This window comes from Protopterus annectens, chromosome 13.part0 (assembly GCF_019279795.1).
Source record: "Protopterus annectens isolate FY-2018-M chromosome 13.part0, PAN1.0, whole genome shotgun sequence".
Classification (NCBI taxonomy): domain Eukaryota; kingdom Metazoa; phylum Chordata; order Ceratodontiformes; family Protopteridae; genus Protopterus; species Protopterus annectens.
In genome coordinates this window covers 1,226,350,142-1,226,369,541 of record NC_056747.1, presented here as the reverse complement: position 1 = coordinate 1,226,369,541, position 19,400 = coordinate 1,226,350,142, and the positions used below count along the sequence as shown (strand labels likewise).

Genomic DNA, 19,400 nt, shown 5'->3' with positions numbered 1-19,400 from the left:
GACAGTACAGAGATTTACCCTAGGACACACTGTATAAAGCGGAGTAGTTAGACTGCTAAAGACACACAGTAGGGCTCCCAAAGAACAAACCTTGCAACAGTTACAAGCTAGAAAAACATTTAGGCAAACAGCATCAATCCCAATGTTTAGATACGTTCAAATTCTCAACATGAGCATCAAGCAGTCATCAGTTTCTACAAAAAATATGGCTAAACATAACATTCAATAGCCAAGGATCTATGGTTAAATGTTACAGGATCCCAAGGGGGATATGAGTTATATATAATGTTGCTTCAATGTGTGTAGGTCAAATATATGTAATGTAAGTGCAACACAGTTAATAGGCATTTTGTCGAGAGCATTAAATTATCAGCAATGTGCAATACATTTCAGTAGTTTAAACACTTTAGCAAATATAAAATCTTAAAACGCTACAACTCTCCATGAACGCCAGTAATATGTTGTGGGAGACCATGTGGAGGCTTGCCTAGGCAAGGGACGCTGCCGATAAGTCGCAGCAAGGGGAAATACTAGATATAGTGAAGGTTATAAGGGGTATATAATGGTATACCCAGTTGCAAGCAGTGTAACAAATGAAGACTACCGCTGTGGTAGGCACAATTTAGGAACATATGATAGTCCGTTTATCTATCACAATACAACTAAAACCCCTTAGCGTCCAAGACGCTTAGGTTACAGGTGTAGGTTTAGGTCGCGAGGCAGAAAATAAGAAAAAAGGAAAAAAAGCCTGCCGAGCGTAACCGCTGCTAGGTAAGCTTTGTTAAAAAGGCGCTTAAGGCACTTTACGATCCAAACAAAAACAGGCTTACAGTGAGCGGTAAGAAGAACGCTACCACTGGGCTGTCTGTCTTAATTTATTGTTGTGACCCAAACACAGGTATCAATCAGTAGTACGAAAGTAACAAAATAACAGATTAGCTCCTCTAAGGACATAGTTCATATTCAATTATAGTCTATAGTCCCGGTTCCAACTAAGCGGCTATTGAGCGTCTTTAAAAAAAACACAACAGTAGTCAAAGGTTACAGCGAGCGGTAAAATAAAGCTACCGCTGTGGCTGTTTGACTAATGTAAAGATAGGACACAGGCACAGGCACCGCTGGTATTAGAAGAAACCTAAGAAGCAGATCTTCAGTTTAAACGACCATACGGGATGGTTGGTGCAGGGCCAAAAGGAGTGGAGAAGGGGTATTAAACCGCCTTCAAGAGTTCCTACTGAAAAGTGGCGTTCCACGTGGTTCACATCAGCATAGTAAAGTATCGTTAAACCTTTGCAGGTATACACAGCTAGTCAGACAAATCAGGCTATTAGTGATGGTTACAAAAGAATAATCTAAACGGGAACAATAAACAATGCATTCAAGCCAAGTACTCACATGAGGAATATCTACCCCCAAGTCCGAGGAGACACAGCAGCCCACAGAGGGATAGTCTATAGGGAGGAAACGGCTAGGGGACGGGTGTATTTGTAGGATAGAAACGGAAATGGAGCTGGAGGGGGAGGGGACAGGTAGAGATAGAAGAAATAGGAATACAGCGCAGAAAAACAATAGCAAGTGCGTGTATCAGGAAGCTAATTGGTGAGGATGGAAGAGAGGAGGGAAAAGTGGTAGAGTAACAGCTATAGGCAGGTATAAGATCGAGAGAATAATACTGAGAGGGAGATGATAGTTGGAAGGAGGGGAGCGCAGTAGATGAAAGGTAGGGAAGGCAAGTAAAAGAGTAAGCACAATAGATGAAAGGTAAGGAACAGGCAAATAGAAGAGTAAGCACAGTAGATGAAAGGTAAGGAACAGGCAAGTAGAAGAAAAGTCACAAAGTAATCAGGTAAAAGAGGGAGAGGGGGACCAAGAGTGTGAGAAAGTGAAAAAGGAAAATCCAGGTGTCAAAATAAGACAACCAGTTGCAGAAAACAATCAGGCATGAAGAGAGAAACAGGTGTAAAGGTAAGGGTGAGCTCAAGAGAAGAGAGTTAGAGGAGAATGTATGGTAAGTGGGGGGTAAGGTGAAATAGTACTGGGTAAGGTAGAGGAGTTAGTCGTGAGAGAATAGCAAGTGGCAGTGGTCAACTATGGAACTGGAAAGGACAATACGAATTGTAGTGGAATACTCCGAAAAATATGATAGTAGGATTCGTGGTATAAAGGGCGCCACCTAGTGGCCAGGTCAGGAAAGGATATCAGACAGAGCAAGCAGGGGGTTTACCAAGAATAAAGAACAAGAGACTGGGTAGAGAGAGAGGTTCTTAAGGACAAAGGCAAATAGAGGAGGGAAAGAGAAGGGATCAAAAGGCCAAACTAGAGGGGGGGGGGGCTGCTGGTTAACCTGGCAGGGGAGCAAAAATATGTCCTGGTGAGTAAAGCTAATCAGTACAAGAATAGGACATACTTTCCAAAAAGGTCAATTCTGGGAGGACAGTCTTAGTTAGGAGGACGTCTAATCCTATTCAGGATACTGGTGCTTAAAAGATGTCCACAGGGCCTCTTAGGCTAGGGAAGGACAGGAACCCAGGTGTACAATTTTCCAAAAAGGTCAATTCTGGGAGGACAGTCTTAGTTAGGAGGACGTCTAATCCTATTCAGGATACTGGTGCTTAAAAGATGTCCACAGGGCCTCTTAGGCTAGGGAAGGACAGGAACCCAGGTGTACAATTTTCCAAAAAGGTCAATTCTGGGAGGACAGTCTTAGTTAGGAGGACGTCTAATCCAATTCAGGATACTGGTGCTTAAAAGATGTCCACAGGGCCTCTTTAGCTAGGGAAGGACAGGAACCCAGGTGTACAATTTTCCAAAATGGTCAATTCTGGGAGGACAGTCTTAGTTAGGAGGACGTCTAATCCTATTCAGGATACTGGTGCTTAAAAGCTGTCCACAGGGCCTCTTAGGCTAGGGAAGGACAGGAACCCAGGTGTACAATTTTCCAAAAAGGTCAATTCTGGGAGGACAGTCTTAGTTAGGAGGACGTCTAATCCTATTCAGGATACTGGTGCTTAAAAGATGTCCACAGGGCCTCTTAGGCTAGGGAAGGACAGGAACCCAGGTGTACAATATGAGGAATATCCACCCCCAAGTCCAAGGAGACACAGCAGCCCACCGAGGGATAGTCTATATGACATAGGGAATATAGTAGGTGAGGTTCCCAAATTTAGATTCAAGAACCATAAGAACCTTAAAAGGATGTTATGTAATTGTCGACAGAGTAAGGTGAGCGTGGAATTTGGTCATACTGAACCATGTGGTTTATTTAGTTTTTGTAGTTACATTAATACTAGGGAGGAATTTCTTCATCCTGATATGCATAAGAGCTTCAAGTTTAGAGGCCACCATAATTGTTTGATCCCACACGTGGTCTACCTTGCTGAATGTGATTATTGTAGAGCATTTTATGTGGGAAAAACAGATAGGGTTTTACGAGATAGGATGAGGGAACATCTTTATAACATCAGGAAGAACTTCCCCAATAATGCCCTATCTAAACATGTCAATGGGCTAGGTCCACAACACACCTTTAGTTTTAGGGTCATTGAATCCATTAATGTCAATATAAGAGAAGGTGATGTTAGGACATATACTGAGTATAGAGAAACATGTTGGATCATTACCCTACAAGCGGACAGGGGTATGGGGCTGAATGAGAAGGCGTCCATTAAGCCCGCTTTAAAAAGAAGGCGACTGCATAAATAATTGACATGCAGATATAGATATATTTGTTTTTTATATATATATTCTATATATATATATATATATATATATATATATGTAGATTTTCTCGTGTATATTTAGGTTTTGTTTTCTTTCATTATTATTTTTTGATAAGTATGTTTTTTTATATTTTGCTGTATTTATAATTGTTAAGTGATAGGACATACACTTGTTTTTAGAGTTTTTTATATTAGGATTGTTTTTATTGAATTTTATACCTTTAATAGATTATTAGGTTAATTGGTTTATTTAGTAATTGGTTTTAGGCGGGCTTGTATACTCATGTATATATAAGAGCTGGATGTTTTCTTAAGTTATAAGGTCTGATGAAGCTACTTAGCGAAAGCGCTCACCTATGTTAATAAAGTTTGTTTTTTTATTACGTCTTTTGGACTTTATTCACATTCTACGGATTTTTGGGATTCTCTTACGAGATTTTGGTGCTGTGATAGCTCCTTGGTTGGACTTTTTTATATATTGATATAGAAAGATTGTTTAATTGATTTGTGTCTGAAGAAGCGTTGTGGAAGCAGCACGAAAGTGCTCATACTCCATTAAATTTTGTTTGCTTTTATCCTGCTGTGTTTATCACCTCCTTGGTTTTGCTTTTATTTATGACTTATTTGCAAGGAGCTGGTTTTATCCTTTTACGTGGTTTGTTTTTATTTCTTACTCAAACTAGAATAGATAAAATATTTGTTGCACAAGACCTACAATCAAAAATTTCTACTTTTTCAATAATTCCATTTCCATTTTTGGATCATAACTCTCTGGGTTTGAAATTAAAAATTGAGTTTAAACCATTAACTTTTTCCTATTCCATCATATATTACAAAAAATCAAAGAATTTAAACCCTGGTTATTGTCAGAGCTGCAGTTTTTCCTTGATATTAATTATACTACAGAAATTAAAAGTCATGATATGGGATTCACTAAAAGCTTTACTATATGGCAAAACCCTTAGTTGGTATAAAAATAAAGTTAGAGAGTGGGATTCCAAGTTAGAAGAATTGCAATATCAACTTTTGTTAGTGAAATCTGAAAAAAATCCAAACTCTCCAGAAACTAAAAAAAAAAATAGAGGAATTAAACAAGTATAATGAGATTTTAACACACAAAACTAATTTAGCGTTGGAGAGATTAAAAGTAAATTCTTTGGCTACTTCCCCTAGATACTTACATAATCCATCTATGAGGATTAAAATGCAATACAAAACTAATAATATTATTAATATTCAACATGAAGGGATGGGAAAGAGTTTCAGATATAGGAGATATTATCAATGCATTTAGACATCATTATATTGAACACTCTAAAAATGGGAAATTGTCTATTGCTCAATTGAATCTGGAAGCAATTTCTAGTAACCTAAAAAAAATCCCTGAAGAACTAAACTTAGATCTACAAAGACCCATTTCATATAAAGAAATAACTGATGAGATAAAAGAAAGCAAACCCAATAAAGCTTCAGGATTAGTTGATATAATTATAGAGATATACAAACTTTTTCCCACATCCATAATCTCCTTTCTTTACAAAACATTACTAGAAGTCCAAACACAAACAATAATACCTCGTTCATGGAGATGCTCATTAATTACCCCAATTTTAAAAGAAAGTAAAGACCCTGACCTTTGTACCTTATATAGACCAATATCCTTATTAAACAATGATTATAAAATATTTATGTCAGTTATAGCTAATAGAATGAAAATTCCTCCATCTAAAATTAACAATGATCAGACTGGTTTTATACACAATAGACGTACTTATGACAATATCAAAAGGATACTTACTCTTATTGATTACTTAAATAGGGAATATCAAGAAGCGCTGATAGTTGGACTAGACATAGAGACGGCTTTTGATTCCTTAAACTGGGATTATCTATTTAAAATGTTAGTTTTATTTGACTTCCCCCCTTCCTTTGTCCATCTCATAAAAAATATATATAAAAATAATTTTGCTTATGTCAAATTAGGTCCTTTCACCTTGGAATCTATTTCTCTAACTAAAGGTACTAAACAAGGATGTCCCTTGTCACAAATCTTGTTTGCATTGGCTGTTGAAATATTTGCAGTTTTAATATGCGCCAATTCAAAAATAAGAGGTATAGATATATATGATCAATATAACTCTAAAATAATGCTGTTTGCTGGCGATATACTTCTCACATTATCTAATTCCAAAGAAGCTCTAGAAGAATTAGATTCATTAATTGGAAAATATTATATGATCTTGGGTCTTCACTTTAATAGGACAAAATCTAAATTTTTGTTACTGAACAAAAAGAAAGAAATGCAAGTAAGAATCATATCGTAGTCGCACAAGTTTTTACTTTAAATTACATGGGAATCGTTTTATGCAAAGACTTGAATGAGTCAATATCAGTGAATTACAGTAATATCATTAACACAATTAGAGCTTCTGTGGATTAGTGGAATAAAATATTTTTGACCTTTGAAGATAGACTACAATTAATAAAAATGTTTCTACTTCCCAAGATCTTGTACATAGCATTAGCTGTTCAGGTGCATCTTGAAAGACGCATCCTTAAAGAAATTAACACAATTTTATTCAACGTTCTATGGTTTCCTAAAAGAAATAGTGCCCTTCACACATCAGATTAGACTATGGGAACAAGGAGGACTAAACTTTCCTGATAGCGAATCATGTATAAAGGCATCCATATTTAAAACTGTCATAGAGTGGATAAATCCCAACTACTCTGCCAACTGGAAAATATTACACACTGTTGTACTAATAAATTAAACTACTTCATTAAAAAAAATTTCAATATCGGACAAAGCTAATAAATTATGGTACTTAGTAAGTATTAATATGCAATATAACATAAAAGCTACTAAATTAAACTTGATTATCTTTTCAATGCCTTTAGGAAATTTGTTAATGTAAATATTGATATAAAACCATAGTTTGATCTTTTAATACCATTTATCACTACAAAAAGTTATCCTCATAAAATATATAGAGAAATATTTACTACTCGGGAACATAAGATCTTTATTTGTTGGCAACAGTGCATCAAAGAAATGAAGGTTTTAGATATGCAAATGATAAAGACACTCTGTGAAATACCATCTGAAGGCTGGTTAACTCTGCAGATCATCTTAATGTATTTTCAGGATTTATGTAGGGTAATTAATAATTCTTCCTTTAAACTTGCTCCAAAACTCATAAACTACTTGTATGGAAGTATATATAATAACCATAACATGAAGAATGGTATTTCAAATTTATATAAAGAGTTAACTTATAAAACAACACATAAATTATCTTACTGGCAACAGATCACTAAAGGTGATTCAATACATCTGTCATCAGAAATCAAATCATACATTTTATTATCAGTAAAACTCACACCATATTGGAAAATTTTCAATTGGGAATTTTTACTTTGAGCATTTTTATCACCGGATAAAATTACTAAGATTAACTCCTCCTGAAATGGATTATATTGGAGATGTATGCAAGAGTCTAGAGCTGACTGAAATCATATTTTTTTATGATTGTATTAACATTAAACCTTACTGGAATGCTATTAATAACTTTCTGCAGGCTTTATTTAAGGAATGCATTGTTTTATCTAAAGCTCTAATTTTATTAAATTTAGACAAAGGTCCTCATTTGAATAAAACAAACTTGTATTTTACTATGGGCAATATTAGCAATTTCCAGGAAATGCATAACCAGAAGATGGAATTCAAGTACAACACCCACCGTGGAAGACTTTTTAATGTTACTGAAGAGTGCAGCATTGATGGAAATTAAAATTAAAGAACTAAGGATTTACCCTAAGCCACTAGTAAATAACCCTTGACAAAACGTTTTATCATTGATTGATACTTTGCAACTAGCACCAAACTCATTTATTCAGTTTCTATGAATTGTTTTGACTTCATTACTTATGGCAGGCTGATTGTAAATATTGTATATAGTTGTTTAAAGTGTTATAAATAATATACCATGAATGTTTTAACAATATTATTTGAAAATAAAAATTACATGAGTAAAAAATAAGGAGAGCTAGAGGGGTTGCTACCATTTTCTTTTTTTGCCAAGTGGCTCTAGATAGAAATGTTTGGAAACGAGACTCAAATTACATTGAGCTGCTTCTGGAACATGTATAGAATCCCCTTACATGGTCTGTAAGATAGCCCTGAACTCAGCAGAGTTATACTACTGGCTATGAAGGACCCAAATTACACGGTCAGTCTTGACTGCAACAGTGAAATCAGATCAGATCTGGATGAGAATATACATTAGGAAAATTCATACTCAAAGAATGCAGATGCAGAAAAAGTTAGCTTGAATAAGGTTGAATTTCACAGCAAACTGATGGCATTTGAAGAGGTTGTGTCCTTGCCCAGTAATAACTTCATGTGTAATGAAAAAAACATTGACCGTATAACCATTTCAGATAATACATTTCACTGCTGTCATGATAGCTAAAGATGATGTCTTCTTATTTTATGCCCACTGTTAACCAGAGTTGGCATACAATGTCTAAGCGTAAGTGCTTTCTTAGATCTGCTTACTATGCATCAGTCTATGACTGGCACTGGTGATGACACGAGGCCTGCACCAGTCACACTACATTCTTATTCTTCTTACAAACTGTACTGCAAACTTCTGTTGAAGTCATTTTAACTCCATCTTTATGCATTTTTAAAAATTGGTAACTAGGATGCAGCTGGGGAAATACTAATAAAAGCCCTTTTACCCAGGTGTCCTGCAGAGTGCTGTAATATCCAAATGTTAACAAGCACAAACAAAATAGACTGATTAGCAAATGTAATTATGTACATCATTACTGAGTGTAAAAATGGCTAACTTAATCATTTGTTAGCAGAGACCTTATCTTTTCTTAGAATTTCTAGAAAGAAATGGTCAGAGGACTTTAAATCCTTTGAGGGAAGATAACATGAATTGAATTAGTACCAGCTTTATGGTGCAGAAGGATAAAGACCTGACCTCAGCCCAAGCAACCAGGGCTCAATTAACAGACTGGCTAGGGAGGGTAGAAGTGGGGGCAGTGGTTAATGACCTGTGGAGGAAACCCTCTGATGGCTACATGAATGACAGGTCCCCTCTTGCAAGCTGAGAAATAGAAGACCCTAGTGGTCAGTATATGCTGATGACAAACATACTCAGAAAAAAAGTGAAATTGGTTGTGTCTTGGTCAGTCATTCAAAAAAATTGTGAGAAATCCCATTTTAATTTAAACATGGATTCACACAGTCATTTAAAAAGCATGTTTTTTTATTGGGGTGAAATCCCCTCCCCCTTGCAGGGACCTTTCTTTTTGCAGCCTTCCCCCTTACATAATAATGTGACAGTGGAGTCGCTGCATCTGTTTCTTTCTAACAGACTCAGTCAGCTGTTAAGAAACGTCTGAATCATCAGAATGTTGGTAGTTACGCTGTCAGCCTCCGCAGCATAATCAGAAATTGGTGGTTTCACAGTATCTCCCCTTCTCTTTTTTTAACAAGTGTTAGTTTCTTGTCAGCAAAGTTTTATATAAGGGAATATGTTTATTTGGGCCTATATTAGATCAGCAAACACTTAAAGAAGCGAATGCTGATTGATCGACCTTATTTAAGTGAATGTTCAAAATATCAAAGCAACAGAAACCCAAATTTTTTCCTAGGGAAAGAATTCGGTTCTTGGTACCCAGAGAAGACAAAGCCTGGAGACCAATACTGGACCTGTCTATTCTAAATACATTTCTGGACGTTCTAAAATTCAAAATGTTGACTCTGCAGCAGCTTCTGCCCATGCTGGGCAAGAAGGCTTGGCTTGTAACTTTGGACCTAAAAGAGGTATACCTGAATATTCCAATCAGACAATCTTGCAGAAGATACCTCAGATTCATAGCTGTCCCAATGCACTACCAATTCTCTGCACTGCCCTTTGGCTTATCTACTGCGCCCAGGGTCTTCACAAAATGCCTGGCACCAGTAATTGCATTTTGCAGACAAAGAGGAATTCAAATATATCCTTACTTGGACGATTGCCTTATTCAAGCAGGGAACAAGGACATTCTACTAAAGCATCTGGTCTTTGTAAAAAGATTACTAATTTGCCTAGGGTACACAGTAAACAAAAAGAAATCAAAACTAGTACCCTCACAAGAGATAATATTCCTGGGTGCAAGCTTAAATACAACTGCCCAGATGGCTTATCTCATGCCAGACAAACAAAGGCAACTGACTTCTTACTTCAAAATGTTGGCAACAAAGACCCAAAAGTTATCTGCAAGAAAAATTCTGCAGGCTTTGGGCTTCATGGCATCCTGCATTCTGCTAATTCCATATGCCAGACTGCATATGAGGAAACTACAGTGGTATCTAAAAAGTTGTTTGGACTCAACATTGTCACAGCCTGGAAACATTAATTACTCTCATTCCTTCCCTGCAGCAGGAGTTCGATGGTGGGCACTGGCCTGTCACCACAACAAGGGACAGCCATTCACCCTATCCACAGCCAGGCAGTCAATAACATCAGATGCATCAGATTATGCCTGGGGGGGCCCACATGGCAGGAAAATGTATTCAGGACACATGGCCCACAAGCCAAAGGCATCTTCATATCAATCAAAAAGAGATGCTAGCTGTTCAGAATGCCCTGACAGCTTTCAAGGATCTACTCCATCCAGGACAACTACTGATAAGGACGGACAGTACTACAGTCATGTGGTACATAAACAAACAGGGAGGCACTCATTCCTACCCCCTCTGCAGACAAGCCATGACTTTGTGGGGCACAGCATTGGCTTATCAAGTACACCTGCAAAAACAATTCCTGCCAGGAAAGAAAAATACTCTGGCAGACGAACTAAGCAGAAACCTTACGGATCCCCATGAGTGGAAACTGGATCCACAAGTCTTCAGCATGATCATAAAGCAATGGGGATGCCCAGACATAGATCTATTTGCCTCCCCTCACAACTGCCAACTACAGAGATTCTGCACAAGGACATATCACAAGCAAACATGGAAAGTGGATGCTCTATCATTCAGCTGGAAAACCCTAACAGTATATGCCTGTCCTCCCCAAGGTACTCCTAAAGGTCAGACAAGAGAAGCCAAAAATGATTCTGATTGCTCCAGACTGGCCCCGCCAGCACTGGTACCCAATCCGAAAGAGCTTGTCTCAAGGCCCAGCCTGGACATTGCCTCTAATTCCTCATTTACTGACCCAACGAACAATCAGATCCTGCACAGCCAACTCAGAACCCTAAATCTGGCAGCATGGCGGATAATGTAGCCATTCAGAGCACACCTCTCTCAAAAGCAGTGATGGATGTTATTTTGGAGGCCAGGAGGCCCAGTACCAGAAAATCTTATGCAGAAAAATGGAACAGATTCTGTGCTTGGAACCAGGCACAAGGAATTGACACGTTTGTACCAAATATTCCTCAGATTTTACAATACCTAACTGAGATGCTGGACAAAGGCCTATCCTTTTCATCAGTTAAAATCCATGCCTCTGCCATTTCAGCTCATTACAATACGGAACCACCAATTTTTGCACATCCGTTGCTAAGACAGTACCTCAGAGGGGCCAAAAACATAAGACCCCCAAGGAGAGCACCAGTACCTGCATGGGACCTCAATTATGTCTTGGAAAAACTCACACTGCCGCCTTTTGAGCCAGCCAATACAGCTGAAATAAAGTTCTTATCTTTGAAAACAGCTCTGCTCCTAGCAATAACCTCTGCAAGACGAGTCTCAGAGTTACAGGCACTCATGTCTGTGGAACCTTTTATCATTTTCTATCCAGACAGGGTTTCTTTGAGGATAAACCCGACATTTATGCCTAAGGTAATGTCCAGTGTGGCCCTTAACCAAACCATTCATTTGCCTACTTTTTTTCCAAACCCACAGAATAAAGGTGAGAGATTCCTGCATTCTTTGGACATACACAGACAGCTACGCTTCTACTTGGACAGAACTAAAGCTTTCAGAAAGACTGAGCAACTCTTAGTAGCATATGCTGCAGGATCACAAGGAAAGGCTATCTCAAAGCAGACTATTTCAAAATGGATAGGCCACTGCATTCGTTTTTGCTATTCACAACATGGCAAATCAGTGCCTAAGGGCATTAGGCCTCACTCTACCAGAGCAGCAGCCACTTCAGCAGCCTTTCTCAGAGGAGTACCAACCAAAGACATTTTAGAGGCTGCAACTTGGAGTTCAGTGCACACTTTTACCAAGCACTACCACTTACCTCTCTACTCTAAATCCAGAGCAGGCTTTGCCACTGCAGTTCTGCAGGGCCTTATAGCTTCTCCTAATCCTATTTAGACCCAGCCACCCAACCTCAGCTTTGGGATTCAACCCAAGTGTAATGACTGCAACAGTGAAACACGACGAACATAGTACATTTGTGTAGCTACCATAAATGTAGATGTTCGAGTGTATTCACTCTTGCAGTCCAGGTTACCCACCCACCATCCCCCTTTTCTTTGCTGGGACTTATCTATACTTCTCTATCCTATACAACCTATGTGGTGTATTTGCTTGTAGATGAAGAAAATTTTTATTTTTGTGCATGCATACTTATTGGCATAATTTTCAGCCTACCAATTTGGGGGCACCTGACATCTGGGGCAAGTAAAACTGAAGAAAATGGTGTCAGCTGCATCTTTTATACCCCTGGAGCACTGACGTCAGGGAAGAGGCGACAGCAACTGACACAGACCTAGACTTTGGAATTCGGGCCGACTGCGGGTAGCCTGCCAGTGGGATAGCCCAAGTGTAATGACTGCAACAGTGAATACACTCTAACATCTACATTTATGGTAGGTACACAACTGTACTTTATCATTAATCCAGCACTACATAAATTGATCATTCCTGTCTTCCCTTAAACCTCACACCTCCAAAACATTATTTCCATTTTTCTGTGTAATTTGCTTATCCTCTTTTTCTAAAGACCCACTTCCAGTTATTTTATCTGTGTTACACTGCTCACTGTTTGAACTACAGTTTGATTTCCATTTTATTGTAATTCCATTTTTTTTTTGCAGCCACCAGAATTACACTTAATAAGGCCTTAACATGTTTACTGGTTTGACCCTAGTGGTAATGCCACTCCATAATAGTGGCCTTACAGCTGATTTGGATAATTACAGTCCTTTCAGTCTTAAGGCCTCATCTGCAAAGTCATGTAATGTATTATAACTGACCTCATAAACTGTGATATCAAGACTCTTGTTAGACTTGACCTCCAACAGTTTGTCTTTGGGAAGGGTACATCCTGTCATGGTGGTCATGCAGTGCATAGGGTGTATCTTGACCTGGCCAAGGCCTTTGACACCATTCTTCATGTTAATATCACACAAAAAAACTAAGTGCTGTAAAAGTTGGCCCATATGTGATAAGATGACTAGCAATCGCTCTGAAAAACAGAAGCCCCATAGTGCAAGCTGCAGCTGCCTCATCAGAAGGTATGAAAGTGTTGAGCAGTGTGACTCATTATATTCCCTTAAACATAAACTAGATGACCAGGTGGGTATCCACAAATGTACTCCGGAGTTAACAGGTATGGCGTTCCTGGAGAGCTGGCAAGGTGAGAGTGGCCTTGGAATATCTATGAATCTATAAAAGTGCAGATTTTCACTTCTGTGTCGGATGATTAGAGTCATTTTGTAAAATGTGGATGCCAATTCTTTTCTGTGTAAGGTTAGTCTTCATTCTTGGAAAAAAAAATATGTTTTGACTAATAGCAATTCCCATTTTGAATGATTTAATCATAACATTGCATAATCTGTCAGGAAACATACATTTCTTGTTTTAACATACTAAGAATAGTCCCACCAAAATTATTATAAAAAATCTAACGGAACTAGTATGTGGTCATAGAATAAATATTTTTTTATTTGTTTGTTATAGATTTGTTTATATTTTGTTGACTGGGTTAAACCTTTTTGCTTTGTAACTAAAAAGCCCTTGTTTCCCTTCTTGATGACTTTTGCTAATTTCTTTTTATCTTAAATTTTTATTGCTCTTCTGCTAGCCTTCTAGTATTTTTCCTCCTTTCCATCTTTTATATACCTTTCTTTTTGTCATAAGTGCAAGTCTCACATTCCTGTGTATCCACATTCTTTCTCTTCTTTTTTGCCTTCTTTGCCCCTTGTTCATAGTCCTGTACCATTCCCATAGCTTGTTTACATCTTCATTTCCCTCCCAGTCTTCTGAGATAGCCTTGACCCTCTCATTCTTCACAAATGTAATCCATTCTCCCAGAATTCTACGCCATCATCTTTGTCTTTGTAGTCTTACCCTTTCCTCTCTACTGTAAATCACACAGTGGCATAATCAGTGTCATGTGACATGCTTTATTTTGGACATTTGTGACGGTCTCTGCACTGGTTAGGACCACAGCCGTAACTGATTACTTTCTGGCACAATCATGCAACAGTTAGCCCAACCCCACATGCTCCAAGACCTCATTCAATTTCTGCTGCCTGGAGTTTGGAATTTATCAGCTTTTCCTAGTAAATTCGGATCCCTCCTGAGTATTACAGTCGTCCTCTAACCCATCTCCTGTGCTCTGTCCTTCATTCTCTCTTCTTCCTCCCTTGATGTTAATGGTGTATATGTTTATAAAACTATGTGTTCTTCCTAGGGTTGCCACCTTTTCAAATGCCCAAAGTGGGACATGTTCTGTAGAAATGTCAGATTTTCCAGGACAAAACATACCTACAGCCATGCACAGTACAGAACTTTACATTTTTGCGAAAAATAAAAGCTTATTCTAGTAACATTTGAATTGCTTATGCTACTTCACATAACATATAGGAGTTTCATATATAAAATAACTGTTTTATGCAACTATTAAAGAAACCTAGGATATAATTTTGTCCTGTAATCTCAGGACATTGTCTTGATTATTTTCGCAGGACACAACTGCCTAAAGAGGGACTGTCCCTCGCAAAGTGGGACAGGTGGTAACCCTAGTTCTTCCTGCATCATGCTGATAACGTGTTTTATGCTGATATCTTGAACACCAAAGATTTTTTTTCTGTTAGTTTTCTCTGGTTCTTCAGTGATGGACTTCTTAATATTCAGTCCTTATAGCTAGAGAAATCTCTGTCATATCAAAATCTGGTTGATAGAAATGGTGATTCTGGTCACTAGAGGGACACCAGAGCTGGAGGACATCATATATGTCTGACAAGATGGAAGGCATGTACTGTGCTGTGAATGTGAGAGTATCACATGCATTCCTACATATGATCTAGTTTGAGCCATGTTGCATTGAATGCATTTAATTCTTTACATGCTGCTGTGTCTCCAGGGTCCACCTGTGGTCAGCCCTGTAGCAGTGGTGACCCATGCCATGCCCTAGAATAAGGCAGATGATCATCTACCACTGTATTCCCATCTTTCTCATTCTACACTCATGTTATGACTTCTCAGAACATCCATCACCAGCAGAATAGCTGGGTAATGGATCTTTAAGCAGCACACAGGTTCTGTAGATCCACTTTGATAATAATTCTGCACAATGCTGTCATATATTAGGATTAGCTGAGGACTCAAGTTGTGACAGATCTTGGCAATGTTTTCCATAACCCCAAATATAGTGGATTGAATATGGGTAGAAGGGACACCTTTGAACAGATTTCTTGCACAGTTGACTGGTTAATAAAAGTACATTTTTATGTTAGATGGTGATACCATTGTTTTTAGTACTTCCATGCATGCATTATTTGCAGAACTATGTAATAAAATGCGAAGAATGTTGAGAAGCTGTAGCCTCATAGCATAATTTGAATTTAACTCTAGTATAGACTTTCCTTAATATATGGGCTTTACTAAAGTAATAAGAATTAGAATTCTGCTTGGAAATATGTATAGTAAATATTTTTGCTAGCTGTAAACTATTGCTATTATGATCATGTTGATGACCAGTGATGATATTAGATACTAACGATTAGATACTTTCTTTCCTCTGAAGAAGCAACCTTTTGAAGTGACAGAAATTTCATATTAGTTGTAACTGTCTTTTTTTCTCATTTCCTGCCCCTACAGCTTGGTGCAAACAGCGGACTTCATATCATAATCTTTGATGAAATTGACGCGATCTGCAAGCAAAGAGGAAGTATGGCAGGAAGTACTGGTGTCCATGATACAGTCGTCAACCAACTGCTTTCCAAAATTGATGGAGTTGAACAGCTCAACAACATTCTGGTCATAGGTATGGTGGAGCACAGTCTGGAATGGGCTTCTGCCTCATAGGAGAACAGCATAATGTGACAGGGCAAAATCCTGGTCATAGTTATGGTATAGCACAGTCTGGAGTGGGCTTCTGCCATTTTTAATTTCTTCAAGTCTTTTGGGTTTCTAATACCATGATGGGATTGGACCCCATTCCTAAGTCAAAGTACGATTAAAGTTCATGAAATTAATATTATTTCACTCTTTGATGTCAGCCAAAAGTGCTCTTCGCAGCATCTGCAATGTGCCCAGTAATGACTCATTCTGCAATTTGTACAGTGCTACACGTTTCGAGTGTTTTTCAGCCACTTCGATACCATAATGTTTGCACAGTCTCCAGTGTAACAGTCTCTCCACATTATTATGTCTTTCAGTCTACAGTCCCTCTGCCATTAGCATGTCACAACCAGCAACAAGATGTGTGACTGTTTCCAATTCGGTTTTACAAAACCTACATATGTCTGATGTTCTTCGTGTTTCACTTTTGCAGTCATTACATTTGGGTAATCTGCTGGCAGGTTGCCCTCAGTCAGCCTGAACAACAAAGTCTTGGGTCCTGCGTCGGTTGCTGTCTCCTCTTCCATGACGTCAGGTCATCAGGGGTATAAAACATGCAGCCGACACCATTTTAATCGATCTTTCTTGCCGCACGATGCCTGAAGTAGAAACAGTTTGCAAGTGCCGGTCGGCTGACTCCTGAAATTTTCGTATTCGAGTTTCAGAACCGAAGTCTTCAAACTAAAGCTAAGTACCCAGTTGGGGAAACTTTTTCTTGCTCCTTACCGATGTCAGTAAAAGTTAATAATTGCATTACTTGAGGGAAGCAAATGCCAAGACCCATTCGGAGTCCGGTATGCCGCGAGATTCGCAAAGTATTGAACCCGCGGATGTCTCTCCCTTGGATGGGTCCGGAGCCACTGAGCAGGCACCGGCTTCTGAGGGTGTTTTCAGGCCTCAACTTTTTTTATATTAAATCGACGCCAGCAACAAAAACAAGGTCAAAAACAACTTCTATGTCTAAAAAACCGACGCATGAGCCACGTACTCAGGCCCCTATGCCTAAAAAAACAGATAATCAAAATGGCTGAGGATTTAATTACCTTGATCAGGAGTTCACAACCCCCCCCCCCTCCCCTTGCTAAGAGGCCTAAGCAAGGCACTGATTATGAATCTTCAGATCAGGGTTCCATTTCTTCTGATTCCTCTTCTGATCAGGAATTTTCTGTTCCATCCTATGAGGATTCTGATGCAGAGGAATCCATTCCATCTGCATCTCCTCCTGAAGATTACTCTTTTGGAGAAACTTTGCATACTTTAAGGGAACATTTTCACTGGGAGAGTCAGGACTTCTCTGAATCAAAAAAGAGGCTTAGGGATTTCCTCCTTCTTCCTCAGCATAGGCCTTTGGCAATGCTTCCTGTATTAGACATTGTTGATGATGCGCTCTCGAAATCAAGCATGGCTCCTGATTCCCTGCCGGCGGCTCCTAGTAAGCCAGACAGATATTACAGGGTTCCTGACTCCTACAAATTTCTTTTCAAAAATCCTTCTGCTGATCCTGAGACTATTTCTCAGGATCCCAAGGGTGTTAAGGCTTCTACAGCCAAAAATCCTACCCCCTCTGATTGAGATTCCAGGGCGTTGGATGGATGGGGTAAGAAGGTTTATATGTCTGCAACCTTGGCAATCAGGGCCTTAAACTGCCATATGCTTAAATATCAACAGCATGTTATGGGCTTACTGAAACAGAAAATTATGTTGATTTCTGATTGTGTGGAAAATAAAGAGTTACAGGATTTATTGCATTCAGCAGAACAGGTTGGAAAGCATACTTTGCAATGTGGTTTTGATTCCTTGGAGGCCTCTTGTAGGGCCGCCGTTACTGGATCTGTGATTAGAAGGCATGTCTGGCTCAAGGAGCAAAATCTGCCTGATTATGTTAAAGCTAAATTGTTGGATGCCCCTTTGCAGCATGATGCTCTGTTTGGTAATAAGGCAGAAGAGGTTTTAAAGAAAATGTAAGACAAAGCTAAATCTATGCAAACTGTAAAAGATATCTTGCAAGTGCAGTCACCCAGGTTCAGTAGGCACTGGCCTACTAAAAATTGGTCCTTTCCTGTGTCCAACAGAGCCACTCAGGGTAAACCCACGCGCTCAAAAGGCTCCATATGTCAATCACAGGGTTCTTACAGGTCAAAGCAATGGGGTGCCTCTACTTCCAAATCTGGAGGAAACAAAGCACAACCCTACAGTAAGCAGTCTGAATGACTTTCTTCTACCATCTCCAAGCACTTATCTTTTGGCAGCCCCCTTGGGGGAAAACTAGCACTTCATGCTCAAAATTGGCTGTTAATTACCCAGGACAAGTGGGTATTAAACATAGTATCCCAGGGGTACAGATTTCATTTCCATACTTTGCCAATTCCAAATGGATGGCCGGATCTGCCACAAAACCAGTGAGAGAGGCCCAGAAACAAGTCATGCCCCTCATGGATATGGGGGCTATTCAACCGGTACCAGAAAAGGAAAAAGGACAAGGATTTTATTCAAGACTTTTCCTGGTACCCAGAAAAGACAATTCATGGTGTTCAATACTGGACTTATCGATTCTGAACACGTTCCTGGACATTCCAAAATTCAAAATGCTGACTTTACAACAGCTCCTGCCTATGCTAGGCAAGAATGCTTGGCTAGTAACTCTAGACTTAAAAAGAGGCATACCTGCATATCCCAATAAGGGAATCATGCAGAAGATACCTCCGCTTCAAAGCAGGTTTTTTGCATTACCAATTCTCTGCACAGCCCTTTGGCTTATCTACTGCACCCAGGGTCTTTACAAAGTGCCTGGCACCAGTGATTGCTTTCTGCAGACAAAGAAACATTCAAATTTATCCTTATCTGGACGATTGTCTCATTCAAGCAGAGGACAAGGACACTCTTCTTCAACATCTGGCATTTGTAAAAAGGCTTCTAGCATGCCTAGAGTATACCATAAACGAAAAGAAATCACAACTGGTACCCTCTCAAATAATTACATTCCTGGGTGCAAGCTTGAATACAACTGCCCAGATGGCTTACCTCACGCCAGACAAACAAATGCAATTGACAACATACTTCAAACAAATGGCAACAAAAACCCATTTAGCTGCAAGACAAATTCTGCAGGCTTTGGGGTTCATGGCATCCTACATTCTACGAATTCCATATGCGAGACTGCATATGAGGAAACCTCAATGGTACCTAAAAAGTTTATGGAGTCAACATTGTCACAGCCTGGAAACAATGATTCCTCTCATTCCCTGCTTACAACAGGAGTTTCTTTGGTGGGCAGAGACATGTCACCAAAACAAGGGACTGTCATTCACTCTACCCCCTGCCACCCAAACCCTAACTACAGACGCATCAGACTATGCTTTGGGGGCCCACCT

At 39.1% G+C, this 19,400-nt stretch overlaps 1 protein-coding gene across 1 annotated transcript in view; it reads left to right on the top strand.

The window, feature by feature from the left end:
- Positions 1–19,400, top strand: part of NSF (N-ethylmaleimide sensitive factor, vesicle fusing ATPase) — a 1,516,106-nt gene that overhangs the window by 1,078,634 nt on the left and 418,072 nt on the right. The window contains exon 10 of the mRNA XM_044055231.1: positions 15,787–15,952. Coding sequence (XP_043911166.1) covers positions 15,787–15,952 — 166 coding nt within the window. The remainder of the gene's footprint in view (positions 1–15,786; positions 15,953–19,400) is intronic.